The sequence below is a fragment of the Phoenix dactylifera genome, chromosome 8, assembly GCF_009389715.1.
Source record: "Phoenix dactylifera cultivar Barhee BC4 chromosome 8, palm_55x_up_171113_PBpolish2nd_filt_p, whole genome shotgun sequence".
NCBI lineage: Eukaryota > Viridiplantae > Streptophyta > Magnoliopsida > Arecales > Arecaceae > Phoenix > Phoenix dactylifera.
The window spans coordinates 5,401,306-5,421,135 of record NC_052399.1 but is presented as its reverse complement, the minus strand read 5'-3'; the positions used below and the strand labels follow the sequence as shown (position 1 = coordinate 5,421,135).

The window sequence follows — 19,830 nt, the reverse complement described above, 5'->3', positions numbered from 1 at the left end:
TGAGGGGGGAGCAACAAGAAAAGACCAGAGTAGGAGACACTTAGATCAACCTAAAACTCCCTAACTGAAGTAAGAGAAAGACTTCTGATGTCACACGGGCCCCTAAGCTCGAAAGCCTCCATGATCATGTGGCTAGCGACAACCATATCCCTAAATATCATGATGATCGTCTTGAACATAGCCTTCCTTAGGTGAATGATTGATTGGGTACATGGTTCACATCATCATTTCATTTGCTAAACGCATCTAACACCATCAATTACACTAAAAACCTCCCACTAGATTTTTATGGCAAGCTATATTTTAAAGGTTCGATAGTTAGCATGCATGGTGGTTGCGCAGCATTCGTCGGTTCTTTTGAGCTTGTGGTCTTCTCTGTGATTTTCTATAAATTTTATCGCCAAATCTAGCAGCGCTGTGGAGAAGCTGAATTGGATCTGGAACATAAAAATGAATCGTATAGAATCTCTTTATTCTTATGGAAAGTTGCTTGAGTGCCTATTGCACAAGAGTAGGGATGTTGCTTTTGCTATGGGAGATCATGATAGAGGGAGGAGACTCTTTAACGGTAACTTTCCTACGGCCGAGCTCATGGTTGCGTAGGAAGGATTGGTATAAGCTATATGTTGTCTTCATGCTACAAGAGTAGGCATTGAGGGTGATTTCCTAAAGGTGATTCAGATGTTCATACCTTGCTTCTTGACATTTGGCACATATCCTGCTTGTAGATGTTTCACTTCAAGGAATCTCGCTTTTATAGAGAGGGTAATGGGCCAGCTAATTGCACTACTGATTTTATATACTTGCCTTTGGACTTCCATTGGTGATTATCCTATGGAGCTCAAAGATAAACTATTAAAATTGCTAGGTGCATTTACACCGTTTATAGCGGAGTTGTAAGTCCACCAGAGTCGCAAATAGAAACAAAAACTCAAATAATTAGCCTCCTTCCCTTTCTATTAAAAATATTAAAAGTTCATAACACATGATATATATAGAAATATCAGCCGAGCCAACATAAAATAAATTAGCCTATCTCGATGTCAACAATCCACAAAGACTCCTCCTCTATAGAACCTTGCCCAAGCTGGCTGACTCAGAAGCACAACTTTTAAGTTATTAAGTAATGGAGGGGAGACGGCCGGAAGCATGGAATATTTGGAGTGAAAAAGAGATGGGGGGACAACGTGGGCCTGGTTTGGAAGTTGGGGGAAGACTTTGAAGGAAGGGAGGATTGGAAGGAAATTTAGGAGTGACACATACACATAGCTTTTTATGGTGGTGGAGATTACGACAGAGATGTGATTTATTTTTTTTAATAGTTAGTAAGATTCGAAGAGATTTTGTGTTGATCGGTGAAGCAAAGTCTACGAAAAAGGAGATTAAATGTGCAAACACTAGGTCAAATGTCAATTGTGGCGACTTCACCCTTTTAGCAATATATCTCGGTGTAAGGTGTGCTGAGTAATTATTCTTCTTTTAAATTTTATTAAAATTTAATTTTGATGTTCGAAATCCATACAAGAATTTAATGGAAAGATTTTTTTTAATACTAATTCAATAAGAAAAGTTTAACTGTTGTATTATAAAAAGTTAGGTGTGACTCACCCTCAAGAAGTTTCACGGGAAAAGAAATAAAGGAAAAGTCTTACATGCATGTTAAAGATCTTTTGTATATATATATATATATATAAACTCTCTTGTACTTCATGTACACCAAATGGGAACTCATAGGGACAGCACTATGAATAACACTGGCCGCATTTGGCAACTTCCTATGTTTCTTGGTAGATGTCACAAAGAGCTAAAAGCCCAAAACGCTGAACAATTTTGACCATTACATCAAATCATCAAAACCTACTCGACTAATAACTAAACGAACTCCAAGACTTGCAAAACTCGTATGGCTCTCCATATAGGATGGACTTCCAAAATGCTACTGCATAGTAGACGTTTGCATGAATCGAAGTCAATATAACTGTTTTGAGACATGCAAATCAATCACTTTAGCTTTAGTAAGAGACTTTTGGTGATGTCTTTATGCTACCAAACATGCTTCAAGGTGTTACACGCCTCCATCAAATTAATGTTCAACTCTATACATTTTTGCATCCAAAACATGCAAAGGTGGTAGGACCAACAACCATATTTGATTTTTTAATTCATTGATTGAACTCTTCTACCATAACTATTATATCTTTCTTGAGAAAACTGCCATCAGTTTATATTGTTTAGGACCATTTAAAGAGATTGGATATGGAATTAGATCATATATGTTCCATGTATGGGCAATTTATTGACGCGTTCTAGAATCATCCAGCATGATGGTAGACCAGGAATTTTGATGGTAGGAATTAGAGTTCAAAAAAAATAGCTGCTTGGTCTACTGCTGAGAATATGAAAACGTTGATCCTAAAATTTCACTAACATGAAAATTCTTGGAAGGTTAGTCTTACATTATATTAGCAGTTCCATTACCTCCATGCTACTGCACACAAACTCAGCCATTCTAAAAAGAACTAAAATGTCTCCAATATGTCTACTCTCAACATTTTCTTTAACACATCTCTATTTTGTTCTTTCTTACTTTTTGAGCGATACCCAAGATGTGAAGCTTGAACCTCCTCCAGGTGCAGCGCTTAGGAAAGAGGTGCCAAATCAATTGAACTAATTATAGATGTTACTGATTTTTAACATCTCTAATTAAAGCGACCCAGTATCATGCATGTACTTCAAATATTTTGATAGTTGTTCATGCATCACAGTATTTTAATCTTTTGATAAAGAGCTAGCTTGTGGGCAATTTCACTCAACTCGACTTATCCCGAAATAGCAGAGATGCTACGAGAGATACCAAATCAAGTTAGCAAATGGACAGCCTTATTTTCCACCCCAGGAGTATAGAAAATAGTAATATAAGAATTTTCTTGGAGGAGGTTTCTGCAATCAGCAAAGACATTCTCGAACAATTCAATAATAGATACTTAATTATCTTCATTGCATCATGTTCAAGAATCTCAGAGCTCGGATGAAGTGAAATCAAGAACTAGATGCTCTAATAAAATACCATTATTTCATCTTTTTTCGACAAAGTGGAATGGAACTATGAGCGATCATATAGCAGCTAATGGCTACTACATGATTTCCTTGATGATCTGGAGCCACCAAACCAGCAGCATTTTGAATAACTAAGGTTGCAACATCAATGTCTAGTTTAATGAAACAAAATTAAGAGAGGGCCAAAAAATTAATGGATGATGTAACGACTATTCGATCTTCTTGTTCTTTGGTTGAAGTAGAGGAGGAGACGCGCTCATTACGATGAATAGAACCATTATCAATAACTTGGTTAGGGGTAATAAATAAATCTTCAGCCACATTTTCTTTGCAAGCTTTCTTGATAAACCACACGACAAATCCAACCATAAGAAGACAGATTTTGTTGAAAACTTTTTGAGAACAAATTTATCCCATAATCAAAAATATACATACATAAGTACTATGCACACACAAATTATTAGTGGCAAGACAAAGCTTGTTGATTACTATCTATGGTCATGTTCTTGCAGTAGCAGTTTGCTGAAGCATCTCTATGGGCTCGTTTGGTTCGCGGGAAGTATTTTCCCTCCTAGGAATATGATTCCTGGGAATTAGATTCCTAGGAAGAGGATACCTAGAAAAGTACTTTTGACATGTTTGGTTAACCATGGGAAAGTGACTAATTTCCAAAGTGCTTATGTTTGGTTGACCATCCACTTTCCTAGGAAAGTTATGTATAATTCCTATTATGCCCTTAATAAAAATTAAGTCTTTAATGCCTCTTTAATGCTTCTTTAATGCTGAAGGGTCTTTTTGGGAAAAAATAAAAAAGGAGTGATTCCCACCTCATGGGAAAGTAACTTTCCCATGTTTCTTTTTTTTTTACTTTCCCATGAAATGTGGGAATCATATTCCCATGGGAATACAACTTTTCCATCTCTCTTTTTTGAAAACTCCAACCAAACAAGAGGCATTTCATTGCTTTCCCGTTGACCACACTTTCCCCCTTCGTTTTCCTGCGAACCAAACGAGCCCTATATGATTCTTCCGCATGTTGTACATTTACCCCGCAAGCCAAATGCTGCAAGCAAAGTTGAGGAAACCGAGGCCACGAAGAGTGGGCCTCAGTGGAAGTGTAGCACCCAAAGGCAGATAGATCTGCCACAGGATCGTTGAGGTTTCTATGTCGGTTTCTACATTAGGAGTCTTCAGTGTTTCAGTTTAGTTTCCATAGAATGTTTAATCCCTGGATACAAATTAAATGGGGAGCACACCGCCCCCATGGTTGCACCACCACTTAAGCGACACGAACTAATAGAGCTCAAGCGAAGTGGCACCCACTCACTCACAAATGGGCCATTATCCGAAGCTATTATTATGGCAAGCACCCATAATTCTATACCATGATCCGCCTATCGAATACAACACCTTTTTAAATAATTACTACTATATAGCTACAGCCAGTCTCTTCCCCACCACCCGTAGTAGTCCATAAACAAACCTATAATCAATAAAGTATCCCCTCAACAGAGGCCGAGACAAGCGCAATCTAGGCCTCCCGACTGTCTCTGAGTTTTGCTCCCTATTTCTCTTCCCTTTCCCTCCTCCTTGGGATGTCCGCAACCAACTACTATCGCTCTCAAATATTATATAGTTTGTTCGTGAATTATTATACTGACTAGTATTCAAATCATTCATCTCATCCATTTCTATTTTCTCAGTGTGGAGCTGTGACGGTTTTCTTCTCCCAACCTTATAATATTACCTTAAACCAAGCCCATATATAGATATATATATAGATACAGAGATGAACCCACACATGCAGTGCAATTTCCCTTCTCTTTCTCCGCTCCGCCTTCTTATACCTTCTCGTATTCTCGCCTCCCATAACTCTCTACTCCAACCTTCTTCTATATAGGAGATAGATGGAAGCAAGGAGTTCTAAGGAGATCATGTCAGGCATCCAGTGCCAGTCCAAGAACAGCACCAGTCCCCGCCTCAAGCTCTTCGGCTTCCATGTGTCCGAGGACGAGGAGTCCGTCGACCTCCCCGGCCCGCCGGAGGCTGGCCTGGGCTCAGACTCGTCGTCCTCCACCACCACCACTGCCGCCGCCTCTGGCAGCGGAGACGGCCGGAAGTATGAGTGCCAGTACTGCTGCCGCGAGTTCGCCAACTCCCAGGCCCTCGGCGGTCACCAGAACGCCCACAAGAAGGAGCGCCAGCAGCTCAAGCGCGCCCAGCTGGCCGCCGGGGGCGGGCTCCGGTCATCACCCAGTGCGCTCTACCCCCGCGCCAACCCTATGGTCTCCTCCTTCGCTCCGCCCTCCCACCTCCTCCCGGACTCCGCCTCCCCGCTCGCCGGCGGGGCGGACCCCACCGGGTGGGTCTACTTCTCCCGCGCTGCCCCTCCCTTCCATGTGTCGCACGGCTGCGTCTTCCCCTCCTCCACCCGAGCCTCGCCTCCCGCCTTCTACTCCGCCGCCGGCTACGGCCATGGCGACAGCGGTGCTGCCCGGCTCTTCGGCGACGACCGGAACCGTCAACCTGCCACTTTCGCTAGGTTCACCGTTTCAGCTCCCAACGCGATGTCATCGGACTCGGCCAGCGCGGATGGCGCGTTCGGGCTGGACCTCCAGCTCAGGCTCGCCCCCTTCCGGTCTTGACTCGGTCGCTAGACTCGTCCTGATTCGGTTCTTTGCTAGACTCCACGATCAGACGGTGGATTGCACCAATATCTGATGGATCAGATGGCCATTGTATATTTTTTTTTCATTTTTCTATTTGGAATTTTGGTTCTACTTCTGCCTCAATGAAATGATGTTGCGTAATTCAATAAATTTTTATATTAAAATTGCTGGTAGACGCATGTTTTCATTTTATTGTGTTTTTTATAATTTTTATAAGTAATCGAAATCCACCTCTTAGATAGATGGTAAATGCCTTCATAATCATGTATAAGTTATGTAGAATTGTGTACATAAATAAACATGATTACATGATTAATCCGATCTTCAAAAGAAAAAATTCACATCTATCTATCCATCTAATAAGAGTTAAATATAAAATGGCTATCACATAAAGAACCAAGTATTAAGTTTTTCTTCGGAAGATAATCAATTTTTATGAGAAATGTTTCTTCAAGTTTTGGGATTTACTCCTTAGATGGAATGAAGGGTAGATGTGTGGATGCTGCAAAGAATTTTGTACATCTGATCTGATAAATCATACAGGCAGAACAATTCTTCCAAAACGAGTCAGTATGAGGTTTAACTGGGCGAGCGGTGGAGTGAGACTCGGGGGCTACTAGTACTAGGTCAAGGGCATGCGAATCGGCGATGATACGTTTCGTGACGCGAGTGGACGTGTACAGGAGCTTGGTGTTCAGCGCCTGACACGTGATGAGAATTATACCACGTTCCTTGAATCACCTGCACCTGGCGTAGTAGCATGAAGGGCTGATTGGTTGTGTACGACGGCAGTCACGATCCTGCACTCCAATATATGTTAAAAAAAGGAGAAAGTACAGGTGGCAGCTATGTATATCTATATTAGATTAGACCCTTCCATCTTATCATTCATTAACCCTTTGTTTACTAATTATGATTAAATAATAAAAAACATGTGTACAGTGACAGCAAGTGATGGATAGATCATCCTAAGATTCGTATCACTTAATTTAATCCAACTGAACTCAATCTTATTATCTATAATCCCCAACCCCACCCCCAACCTCTTCTCTATCTCCAAATTTTAAGCAAATAGAATATAGATTTCTTCCAGGAATCAAGACACACTTGTCACTGCCTCAAACTATTTTCCAAGCAATAGTAATTGAAAATAAAAAGTCCACTTGGGGGTTTTGATAAGATTAGAGACTCTTAACTTGGCCTAACATTATTTTCTTAAATCAACATCAGCCAGTAATTACCAAGTCATGTGCGTGCGTTGAGGTTTTTGATGGAATGTCCAGACGACAACTTAATTGGACCTTGCGACGATCTGGCTCCCGTCACCTTCCTTGACATGGACCTTGCAACTGATGAGGCACTCTTTGGATACTCTGTTAAATTGTGATTTTCCTGGCATGACGAAACAAAGTATACATGTAGATGTTGTCTTTAAAAGGGACTTGGAGCATATAGTTCGCAGTCTTTAAGCCATATCAACTTCTAGAACAAAGGACAAGTCTCTGCATGTAGGTTGTCTTCTATATTTGCTTCATTTTTCCCCAAAAAAAAAGAAGAAAAAGAAGTATTTGCGACTTGTTCATCGTTGAAACTAGTCTATGGAATATATTTGATTATTGATTAGGCTATTAACTGAAAACCATGGACGATGCTTTGATTGGGCTATGAAATTTCAAGGAAATAGGTCTTGTAGACCAAAAGTGAGGGAGATGCTCGACCTATCACCCACCTTCATGTAACCGGAATTTCCCCTCCTGTAATGTATTCTTAGCCTTCCTTTTAAACTTTATTAGTATAGCTGCGGGTAGGACATCCCCTCCCTTCTTCTTTCAGGTTAATTATATATATATATTGTAGATAAAGTTCTGCTGAACCAGTTATTCACATTGGTGCTCTTTAATGGGGTCAAGACTTCTGGTAATCTGATTTAAGTTTTTAGCAGATGAGAAACATCTGTCAAAATAAGAGTTTAGCAGATGACTTGGTCCATTCAATTGCAACACATCTTGGTGTGGGGATAATAGTAGAACATTAGCTCTCTTTCTCATCCTTATATTCAAACCTGATTCTCCATCACAGTAACTCTCTTTTCTCCTTCCTAACCAATTTCATACTGCTACTTGTGAGTGAATTTTCTTGATCACAAATTCTTCATCCGGCACCAATTTGCTCGAGGTTTTTCTTCTACTGTCATGAATTCCTTAGGTTGGATCTATATAAGCTTTAGAGACAGGATGCTCTCATCTCCTTGAGAGATGGCAAATAGATGCCAAACTAAAAGCCAAATTTGATTTGACTGGTAGCAAATAAATGCCTATAGCCTACTGGTTTCCAGGATAGGTAGCCATCTCTATAGAGGAGGCTACCTATTTGGTCCTTAAGTAGCATTACCTTACTCTGTTTTCATATAGTACAGGATCATAACTACTTAGTGGTAAGCGTGACAAAGTTATCTAGCCTAAACTACCTTGTCCGCTGCAAAAAAATCTACACTTGATACTCCAACCAAAATTTAGTAAGCAACAACTTGGCAACATTTTACATTTTTATTCTGGATTATTTATAAAATTTGTCCCATATCATTTCTCATCTATATATATATATATATATATATATATATATATATAGAGAGAGAGAGAGAGAGAGAGAGAGAGAGAGAGAGAGAGAGAGAGAAATAAGCATAAACAAACTTTGGCACACTTGAACTGAAAAAGAACTGACATCTGACCTTATTCTTACCAAACCAATTAACTTTCCCCTGGAAGTGCCAATCTACCCAAACTGGAGCCAAGCAATAAAGTAATTATTAGTGCCATTAGACTCCGCAACCAACTAAATAATTCCATCCCTACCAAGGGGATATGTTTTCGTTGTGAATAAAGAAACTCAAAGGTGCCTAGGAGCCATGTGTCGCTATCCCCAAGATGTCGAGCTAAAAACAAATCCCAAAAGGCAAGATATGCAAAATTTTTCTAATAATCTTTTAAAGCCTCTTATTATTGCCACCCTTATCCCAATTGGAGGGTGATTAAGTGTGCAGCCACCCACTATCCCTACATAGGTTCCCACACGTAGCCGTAGGTGCCGAAAGCTGGCAGTTGCAACAGTAGCTTACGCGCAAGCCCTCCTATAGCCATAGTTTAAGGTTTCCAAAAGCACTCCAAACGGGTCAGAGGGGCAGATGAGATGCCATCCAAAGGTGGAGGATGAGAAAAAAAACAGAGGAAACCAATACAAATGTGGATGGGAATTTAGGACTGAACAATAGAAAGAGTAGGTTGGTGATTCCCCAAACTTGGAAATGGGGCAAACTTGAGCTTGGAAAGAGGTTCCCACTTCCAATTTATATGATATATGATGCACTTACAGCAGCTCGCATTTAGGAAAAGAGGTTTCTTTTCTTATTCGTTTGGAGAGGCGTGTAGCGTCACCATGCTTTTGGGGGACTAATTGGGAGCAAAGGGTCGATGCCCCTCTTTCGAATCATTGCTGGCAATGTGTCGAACACTCAAGAGATGTTGTGGGCACACCAGCCCAACCACCACTCACCTATCAAGTGGAGCCAAGAAGGAAAACACCTCTCTAAGCGGAGGGAATTGAGCACCCAAACCAAAGTACTAGTTACTAGTTATTATAAGGGAGAATGCTATTGCAGCAAAGGATGCCATCACATGCAAGTCATTATAGAAGTCCATCATGATGGGCACTTCGTGATTTGATCACATAAAAAAGGTTAGGCGCTTTTTAGTTTCAGCAAGTACCTTCACCAATGTTCTTCGCTTTAGCTAAGAATTTGGATGCTAATGTTTCACCTTTATTGGTTTCGTTCGGTCTGACGCCGGCAAACAACTCTACTTGCCTGACCTTGCGATTTTGTTCTTAAATTTCTTTGCTCTTTTTCGCCGTCAGAAACTGATTTGGACTACCCAACCCTGAGAAAGCTCAGCTTGCTCAAGCTAAGCTCATACTACGATGGAACTGAGCTAAACCTATTCACCTGGGGGTAGTTCAAGGAAATTGGAGACAGCGAAAGGATCTCCTGCCGTTTGTTTCATTTATATTTCGATCTAACTTCATGGTTACATCTTGTTCCCAGAAACAACTTCAACAATAGTACGAACTCGATGTATAGGATGAGTGGCACTCTTCTTTACTTAAATATGTTCGATGTAAATTTATTATTTATTAAGTACATAATAAGAATCCATCAAGTTGGTCATGCAAAGCTGGACTCCAGAAGTGAAGTCTTCCATATACTAATAATTAAAGAAGAAAATTTGTGAAAAAAATCTTAATCATCCCTCCCACGTTGTCTACCGGGACCTAATAAATGCACTCCCTATTACATAAGACGAACCATGTCTCTCTTAACAGAGCACCAGTAGGGTAGCATTCGTTAAAAGGAAGTACTGAGGCTCTTTTATCACCATGACAAAAAATCACCATAAACATACTCCTACGTCTTTGCATTGCTAGCACGAAGACACCGATAGCCTCCTAGTACATATGCTCGAAAGGTTTGAGCAGGAATCAGAAGTCTTCACTTCTATTATTTCTCAGCATGCATGCAGCTAATGAAAGCAACTGTGAGTCCAAGCTTTATTCAATTAGACATAGTAATGATGGGAGACCTCTGATAAACCTGAAGAAAGACTTATGAGATATAGAGCATCACTGTGCCAAGAACAGATCATTCTTGTTAGGTTCCTCAGTGATCATACAGCTGTTCAATGCAATTGTAAACCCACCATGACCTCAGATGGCATACAAAAACAGACTTGAAACCATGAAGGACCAAAAGTGAAAAGAAAAAAAAAAACTTTCTTTTTTGTTGAGAAGAAAAATTAAAAGAACTTAGAAGAGACTGGAGACAAATCATTAAGAACTGCTGTAGGATAAGTCCTCCATCGATGAAAGCATGGATGGAGTGTACGCTTAAAGATAAACCCTCCATCTCGTCCCTCTCATTGCTTGAAGGATTTATTTGTGCCATTTTATCTGACTAATTCCAGCTGAGAGCAACCATCTCACTACTTGCTGAAATCTTGATCCTGATTCCCTCAATTGAGACTCCTGTCACAACTTCTGGAACCAGTTTTGGTTACATCTTGCGTGGTACTAAATGAGAATTGTATACCATCTCATTGGTTCAGCAACTCATCAACCTTCATATAAATTATCACAACATTGAAAGGAAAGGGTTAACATGATACAGGTCAAAGAGAGCTTGCATAATGCAGGTCAAAAGCATAAATGAAAGGTGATTGGGGACCAGAGAATGACCCTTTCCCCAACGAACATACGACATTGCAAAGGAAATGGCCAAATGCTAAGGAGGATGAGAAAAACTACTAGGGCAAAATATGCATCATATATGGTAACCCATATGATGACAGAGAAGGAAGCATGCAACTTAACTAAGATGAGTGATAATAAAGCTAGATCAAGTTAAACTCGTTACCAGTGAGACCAGTATCATTTTCGTAAAGTATGGTAATTACAGAATGATAGCATTGCTAGTTTCATTATTAATAGCTTTATGATAACCCTACAAGGTTTCAATAACACTGATATCCCCAATAAGTGGCACTTCAAAACTGTCACCATTGCTCCAAAACCATTCTTCAATCTCTTAATATCAGTGCCAGAATACCTTCGCTGCAATCTCTTTGGACTCCATGGAGAATGAACAGGATCTCTAAAGGGTGGAAACCAGCTTGGATCAGCTTATTTGTGCAGTTTGGTGGACATTTTGGAAAGAAAGAAATGCTTGACTATTCTTTTAACATATCTTCTAGCTGAGAAGATACAACAATGAAGGCCTTACAGCTGCTGAGTGTTTGGTCAACGTTTGGTAACACGTAAATCATCACCAGTTACAACTTGCTGCAACCGTAAGTATGGACTCTAATGCAATCTGTAGGTTCCTACTCTCTTTTTATGTTTTTTTGCATACCATAGTTGACTGTAACTCTTGTTATTGTTGATTTTTAATAAATAGGGGGTCAGCACCTAGCTTTTTCTCTCAATAAAAAGAATAATGGCCATTGTTTATCCAGTTCAGCTCTGGATGGTTTATTTGGGAATAAAATGGTGGCTATTAATTACCCACATAACAAAATGGGAGCCATCTGTAAATGTTACATATAGTAACTTCTATATCAGCATAATGGTCATTTTGTTAAACCAAACTATATTACTATCATGCCTCAAATCCACCATACAAGTTGTGCATGCAACTCGGCCATGTATCCCACAAGACATGACCCTATTATATGCAAGGCCTCATAACCAATACAAGAGCTTACAATATTGCAGATGATATAAGCACTATTTTTAACCATTAGAATAGATTGTGATTTTAATTTAAAAATAACTGAGTCCTTAAACATAAATTTAATACTCTAACTATAAACCTATGGTAACAATTTCCATTATTGACATCTGTGTCCAAGAATATAAACTGGTAAATTAAATCATCCAAGCTCAAAACTTCGAAGATAACAAATAAAATCTAAAAATTTTACTAGAATTCAATTATGCTAATCTCCTCATATCTCGCACAATGAGCAATTTCAAAGTAGCTATAACTGTCCTGCTCCTATGAAAACCATTAAGAGAGGGTAGTATCTCATGACACACGCATACATCATATCTATGAAGTAGATAATATGAACATAAATCGTAATATAGACACAAGAAAAATAAAAATATATTTATCATAAAATACTCATGCCATATACATAATTAATTAAAAACTTTCATAAACATTCCAAAATAACCATAATTATCCTTGTACAATATGCATGCAGAATTCATAATTTTAGTTATACAAATTAATTATCATTCCGCAATTCCATGGCACAGTTCCCAACCAATAAAATAATCTAGTTTGGAATAAAAGATCACAAGCTATCCCTATCTTTGGATTGAGCATGTATGGAACAAGGATATTGCCATTTTCCAGCCTATAATGAGACACTGATATTGTTATGCTTCCAACCATGACCAGCATCGATATTGCATTTCTAGCTTGTGATGAGGCACTGATAAGCTCACATTTCTAGCCCATGACGAGGCATCAATAATATGTGGCTAGTCCAAAGCTCAAAATCAAGGATTAGGTTTAAGTTACACTTTGGTGTAACTCTTACAAAGTTATACCTTTTTGAATTGGAGGATAGAGATCCCATGTCGATAATCCGAGCTGTTGGATATAATTCACTGCAGCTAAATTACTTGTTTACACATAAAAAATCATATGATCTGGAGATCCCTAGCCCATCCATCAAGTGCTAAAAAATTGGATAGTTTATATAACACGAAAATTTTTGACTTCTTGATGCACGGACTAGGAGTCTCCAAATCACATGATCTTCTGGTATACAAGTAGTTTATAGATAGTAGATCATATCAAATAGCTCAGATCATTGATATGAGATTTTCCATCATCTAATTCAAGAAAAGATGCAACTGTATAAGAGTTACAATAGGTGTAACTTGATCCTAAACCCAAAATGGCAAAATCAATTCAAGCATGGTAATTCACATCTTAGGCAAAATCATCTTAATTTTTCATGCATGACAAGGTTTAATTCATAATTTTAAATAAAACTTCATTAAGAGAGTTCATATCCATTGTTGCTGGTGGTCCAAACCGAGAACGATTGGCACTGCGGTGTGAACGGGGTTCCGTCTGAGTTGTCTTGGTTGGTGTTGGTTGCGCTCCACCTTCCGCCAAGAAACCTGCAAACAAGCCTTGCACCACCACCAGGGTGGTGATGGCCCTCCGACGGTCAAGTCAGAGGAGATTGGAGGAGGAGGAGAGGTGATAATCGCAAGTAAGAGAGTGCTCTGGGAGATATTGCTCACCCCCCCCCCTTTCTCCCCCCAGCCGCATATATACCTGGCTGGGGGGTCTCTCAGGGGGGTTCGTTATCGTGGGGCACGATGGTGTGGCCACTGACATGGCCGTTACAGGGCGTCGTGGAGCAGCACCGGGTACGGCCACGTCAGGGCATAGTGGGGCTCCGCTTTGTACGGCTGATGCAGGAGATCGTGGAGCAGCATCGGATACAGCCGTTGCAGGGAGTAGTGGAGCAGGAGGCCGCGGCGTGCCTCTGGGGAATAGCCTGTCGTTATCAAGAGATCTCCGACTCGGGGTCGGAGCGCTGGATCAAGGGGCAGCCGACTCGGGGTCGGGCTGCGGAGCCGAGGATATCCGACTCGGGGTCGGATTGCTGGATCAAAGGGCAGCCGACTCGGGGTCGGGCTGCGGAGCCGAGGATATCCGACTCGGGGTCGGATTGCTGGATCAAAGGGCAGCCGACTCGGGGTCGGGCTGCGGAGCCGAGGACGTCCGACTCGGGGTCGGAGCGCTGGATCAAAGGGCAGCCGACTCGGGGTCGGGCTGCGGAGCCGAGGATGTCCGACTCGGGGTCGGATTGCTGGATCAAAGGGCAGCCGTAGTCTTCCTGGGCGCGCGTGCCGGTCACGTGGGGCATGGCGGCTTATTTCCCCCGTAACAGTAGCCCCCCACTTCCGAGCCTGGAACCAGAAGGGGAACAGGTGAAGGGAGTGATGTTTCAGGATTGCCGCCGTTCCTCGGAGAGGCGCGCGCGCTTCGAGCTCCCCGCCCTTTTTATGGCGTATGGCGGTTATTGCTGACCTGGCAGTCTGAGGATTTCGGCGGACATCCTTCCTTAATGGTGTCGATTCGCCTTTGGGGCGCGAGCGATCCTTCGGCAGCCAGGCGTCCTCTGGCGTCATCGAGGCGTCACTTGCCTTTCCGCCTATTTAATCGGGGGCCTTCCCCCGTCCGTCTTCTTCTTTACAGATATTTTCAAGTTTCCCCTTTGCGCAGCTGTTGCTGCCGTCGGACTGTTCACTTGTTTCTCCTTTGGCGCTCTCGGAGCCGTTCTTACCTCTTTTCCGGTGAGTTTTCCCCATTCTTCTACTTAGGGCTCTCCATACTTTCCCCTCTTATACTAGTGTACTCCAGTCGCTCCGGTCTTTCCCCCCTTCCTGTCCCCGTCCTGACCGTAGGTTTATTGGCCATTAGGAATGGGCGAAGTGAGAGCAGACCAAATTAAGTCGGAGCTGGTCGCCACAGACTTAGACAGACTCGTGGCTCGGTACCACCTTCCCGAGGCCTGCAACGCCACGCTCCCGGGGCCTGAGAAGAGGATGTTCCATCCTCCTCCAGGGAAGATCGCCATCAATGAGGGCATTCTCCAGGCCGGGTTCCGCTTTCCCCCTTCGGACTTGGTCATGCAGGTGCTACGGGGTTTAAGAGTGGCACCGACGCAACTGGTGCCGAACTCGTGGCGGGCCCCGACGGTCTTCCAGGTTCTCTGCCGTATGCACGAGATCCCCGCCACCCTGAATGTTTTTTGGGAGTTCTACAGCCTGAGCGGCCACCCCCAGGACAAAGGGTGGTGGTGCTTCGCAGCGCGGCGAGGATGCGGCCTTGTCAAGGAGGCTCCTACCTCCATTCACAAATGGAAGGAGCGCTTCTTTTTTGTTGATGCAGATCCCTCTTGGGAAATCAGGGCGACCTGGGAGACCCCGATGAAGTCTCCGATCGGCCTATCGAGACTGTCAAGGGAGGAGTCCGATGGCTTGGCCGCCTTGAAGGGGTTGGTTGCCGAGGGCCAGCTCCCCCCGGTGGCCCGCCTTATTTCCGAGGATACTTTGGTGAATGTCGGTCTGAGCTTGGTCCCCACCGACCGTGAGTCCGCCACCGATTCTTTCTTGACTTTTTCCCTTCTTTCGTCCCGTTCTTTCCTTTGGTTTCTCCGTCTCCGACTATCCCGTCCTTTTTGCAGAGATCGACGACGTCATGCGGTCGGTGAAGACAAAGGCTGTTGGTAGGGCGTCCCTGCTGGAAGCAGCCTAGAGGAGGAAACGAGCTCTTCCGAGCGGGGCCCCACCGGCGAAGAAGTCCCGTAAGGAGGTGCCTCCGACGCCGACCGACGAGTCCGGGCCCACCGATCAGGGAGACGTCGTGGGCACGGACCGGCAGCTGACGCTGTATCAGCCCTCCGGTGGTAAGATTGCCGCTACTCCGGAGGTATCATCCGAGCCTGCCCGAGACGGACGGGTCGGACGTGATCGGTCCCCGACCCGGCCTTCGACTCGGTCGGCTCCTGATGACTCGAGGAGGGACGCGCCGAGGCCCCGACCGAGCGGGACCCTATCAATTCCTGGGGTGACCCCCGCCCCGAGCGCGATCGGCCGGACTCTTCCCCAGGCGATGGATAGGGGTAAGGCTGCAGAACCACCGTCCGGCTCTGGGGAGAAATCGGGGTCTGCCTTTACTACCGATGGCGCCCGAAATCTCATCGAAATAGTGCTGCTGGAGAAGGACCATCGGCGGGTCCGGGAGTTGGAGGTCTCTGACGTTGGGGCTGCCAGCTGTGTCTGTCTCATGTCGGTGAGTGTTCTTCTGGCCGCTTTTCACCATTTATTGGCTCTGTTGTTCTCCGCCTGACTCCCTTATTTTTCCTATTTCTTAGCTCGCCCAGTACATGATCCGTCTGGAGGAGTGCTACAAGGAACAGGCGGGGCTTCTGGCGAAGGCCGAGGACCGGCTGAAAGCAGTGGAAAAGGGAGGCCAGGCTGTGGCAGGCAGGACGACCGGGGACTTCGAGGCGAGGCTCCGGGAGGCCGAAGAGCGGGCACTCGGCTTTGCTGCCCTCGAGAAGCAACTGTTGGAGGCTCAGGAGCAGCTCAAGGTTGCCTCGGGTCTCGAGGGCGAGGTCAAGAAGGCGGATGAGCGGGCCGAGAAGCAGTCCCGGAAGGCTGCCGACTACCGGGAGAGGTGGGAGAAGGCCCAGCGGTCAGCCGACAACGCCCGCAACCGAACCCGGTCTCTTGAAGCTAAGCTGGGCAAATTGGAGTCGGCCTTGGAGAAGTCCCGTGCGAGCGATCAGGAGCTTCATTCGCGCCTGACGGAGGCTGAGGCTGCTCGCATTGCTGCCGAAGCGAAGCACAAGGAGGCTCGGGCTGAGCTGCTGAGGGTCTCCACCGAGGCGGAAGGCCGGATTGTGGCGAAGGTCTTGGAGGCGAAAGCCCAGATTATGGAGCGGGCAGAGGCGGCACTGGCCGAGAGGAGTGCGGAAATCGGGCGTCAGGCGGTAGAGGCTTATCGCCAGTCCGCCGAGTTCGCTCATGATATGTCGGAGGCAGTACAGACCTATCGTCAGTCCGATGAGTTTGTCCGTGACGCGTCGGACGCGGGGGCCGAAGCCTTTCTCTTAGGCTTCGAGGAGGGCCTGGCAAGGGTGTCGGCTAAGTACCCCGAAGTTGACCTGAGCGAGATTTCCCTTCTCGACTCCTCTCCGGCGCCATTGCCTGCTGGTTCTCCTGCTGCTTCCCTACCTCCTGCGGACGAGCCCGACGTTCCCGACCCGGGAGTTCCTCCAAGCTGACCTCTTGTACCTTTCGTTGTCTTCTCTTTTTTTTGTATACCGGGGTTTTGCCAAATTGTATGGGCCTCGGCCTTGAAACAATGAAAATTAATGCAAGTTGAATGTTTCTTCATCTCGCCTTCGTCCTTCTTTTTCTTTTAACTCTCGGTAGCGTCTTGCTGACTCCTGGCTCCCGAAATTCTTCCGGCGCTAGGCCAGGCATCCGAGGGTTAGGCCTCAGGAAACTCTTCCGGCGCTAAGCCAGGCATCCGAGGGTTGGGCCTCGGGAAATTCTTCCGGCGCTAAGCCAGGCATCCGAGGGTTAGGCCTCGGGAAATTCTTCCGGCGCTAAGCCAGGCATCCGAGGGTTAGGCCTCGGGAAACTCTTCCGGCGCTAAGCCAGGCATCCGAGGGTTAGGCCTCGGGAAATTCTTCCGGCGCTAAGCCAGGCATCCGAGGGTTAGGCCTCGGGAAATTCTTCCGGCGCTAAGCCAGGCATCCGAGGGTTAGGCCTCAGGAAACTCTTCCGGCGCTAAGCCAGGCATCCGAGGGTTAGGCCTCAGGAAATTCTTCCGGCGCTAAGCCAGGCATCCGAGGGTTAGGCCTCAGGAAATTCTTCCGGCGCTAAGCTAGGCATCCGAGGGTTGGGCCTCAGGAAATTCTTCCGGCGCTAAGCCAGGCATCCGAGGGTTAGGCCTCAGGAAATTCTTCCGGCGCTAAGCCAGGCATCCGAGGGTTAGGCCTCAGGAAATTCTTCCGGCGCTAAGCCAGGCATCCGAGGGTTAGGCCTCAGGAAACTCTTCCGGCGCTAAGCCAGGCATCCGAGGGTTAGGCCTCAGGAAATTCTTCCGGCGCTAAGCCAGGCATCCGAGGGTTAGGCCTCAGGAAACTCTTCCGGCGCTAAGCCAGGCATCCGAGGGTTAGGCCTCAGGAAATTCTTCCGGCGCTAAGCCAGGCATCCGAGGGTTAGGCCTCAGGAAATTCTTCCGGCGCTAAGCCAGGCATCCGAAGGTTAGGCCTCAGGAAACTCTTCCGGCGCTAAGCCAGGCATCCGAGGGTTAGGCCTCAGGAAATTCTTCCGGCGCTAAGCCAGGCATCCGAGGGTTAGGCCTCAGGAAATTCTTCCGGCGCTAAGCCAGGCATCCGAGGGTTAGGCCTCAGGAAATTCTTCCGGCGCTAAGCCAGGCATCTGAGGGTTAGGCCTCAGGAAACTCTTCCGGCGCTAAGCCAGGCATCCGAGGGTTAGGCCTCAGGAAATTCTTCCGGCGCTAAGCCAGGCATCCGAGGGTTAGGCCTCAGGAAATTCTTCCGGCGCTAAGCCAGGCATCCGAGGGTTAGGCCTCAGAAAATTCTTCCGGCGCTAAGCCAGGCATCCGAGGGTTAGGCCTCAGGAAACTCTTCCGGCGCTAAGCCAGGTGTTGCTGGTGGTCCAAACCGAGAACGATTGGCACTGCGGTGTGAACGAGGTTCCGTCTGAGTTGTCTTGGTTGGTGTTGGTTGCGCTCCACCTTCCGCCAAGAAACCTGCGAACAAGCCTTGCACCACCACCAGGGTGGTGATGGCCCTCCGACGGTTAAGTCAGAGGAGATTGGAGGAGGAGGAGAGGTGATAATCGCAAGTAAGAGAGTGCTCTGGGAGATATTGCTCACCCCCCCTTTCTCCCCCCAGCCGCATATATACCTGGCCGGGGGGTCTCTCAGGGGGGTTCGTTATCGTGGGGCACGATGGTGTGGCCACTGACATGGCCGTTACAGGGCGTCGTGGAGCAGCACCGGGTACGGCCACGTCAGGGCATAGTGGGGCTCCGCTTTGTACGGCTGATGCAGGAGATCGTGGAGCAGCATCGGATACAGCCGTTGCAGGGAGTAGTGGAGCAGGAGGCCGCGGCGTGCCTCTGGGGAATAGCCTGTCGGTATCAAGAGATCTCCGACTCGGGGTCGGAGCGCTGGATCAAGGGGCAGCCGACTCGGGGTCGGGCTGCGGAGCCGAGGATATCCGACTCGGGGTCGGATTGCTGGATCAAAGGGCAGCCGACTCGGGGTCGGGCTGCGGAGCCGAGGACGTCCGACTCGGGGTCGGATTGCTGGATCAAAGGGCAGCCGACTCGGGGTCGGGCTGCGGAGCCGAGGACGTCCGACTCGGGGTCGGAGCGCTGGATCAAAGGGCAGCCGACTCGGGGTCGGGCTGCGGAGCCGAGGATGTCCGACTCGGGGTCGGATTGCTGGATCAAAGGGCAGCCGTAGTCTTCCTGGGCGCGCGTGCCGGTCACGTGGGGCATGGCGGCTTATTTCCCCCGTAACAGTAGCCCCCCACTTCCGAGCCTGGAACCAGAAGGGGAACAGGTGAAGGGAGTGATGTTTCAGGATTGCCGCCGTTCCTCGGAGAGGCGCGCGCGCTTCGAGCTCCCCGCCCTTTTTATGGCGTATGGCGGTTATTGCTGACCTGGCAGTCTGAGGATTTCGGCGGACATCCTTCCTTAATGGTGTCGATTCGCCTTTGGGGCGCGAGCGACCCTTCGGCAGCCAGGCGTCCTCTGGCGTCATCGAGGCGTCACTTGCCTTTCCGCCTATTTAATCGGGGGCCTTTCCCCGTCCGTCTTCTTCTTTACAGATATTTTCAAGTTTCCCCTTTGCGCAGCTGTTGCTGCCGTCGGACTGTTCACTTGTTTCTCCTTTGGCGCTCTCGGAGCCGTT

The 19,830-nt window shown here is 46.1% G+C and overlaps 1 protein-coding gene and 1 long non-coding RNA gene across 2 annotated transcripts in view; one reads left to right on the top strand and one right to left on the bottom strand.

Moving 5' to 3' along the window:
* Positions 1-4,593: 4,593 nt before the first annotated feature.
* On the top strand, positions 4,594-5,899 carry LOC103712919 (zinc finger protein GIS3-like). The gene has a single exon (XM_008799630.4). The coding sequence runs from the start codon at positions 4,965-4,967 to the stop codon at positions 5,700-5,702; it is 738 nt and encodes a 245-aa protein (XP_008797852.1). The 5' UTR covers positions 4,594-4,964; the 3' UTR covers positions 5,703-5,899.
* A 4,447-nt stretch (positions 5,900-10,346) lies between these two features.
* The window catches only part of LOC103712880, a 39,589-nt gene continuing 30,105 nt past the window's right edge, over positions 10,347-19,830 (bottom strand). Inside the window, exon 2 of the long non-coding RNA XR_005512744.1 lies at positions 10,347-10,891. This is a non-coding gene — a long non-coding RNA (uncharacterized LOC103712880). The remainder of the gene's footprint in view (positions 10,892-19,830) is intronic.

Bases quoted from the DNA above. Each gene is read 5' to 3' on its own strand.
- LOC103712919 (XM_008799630.4), top strand. From the start codon at position 4,965: ATGGAAGCAAGGAGTTCTAAGGAGATCATGTCAGGCATCCAGTGCCAG.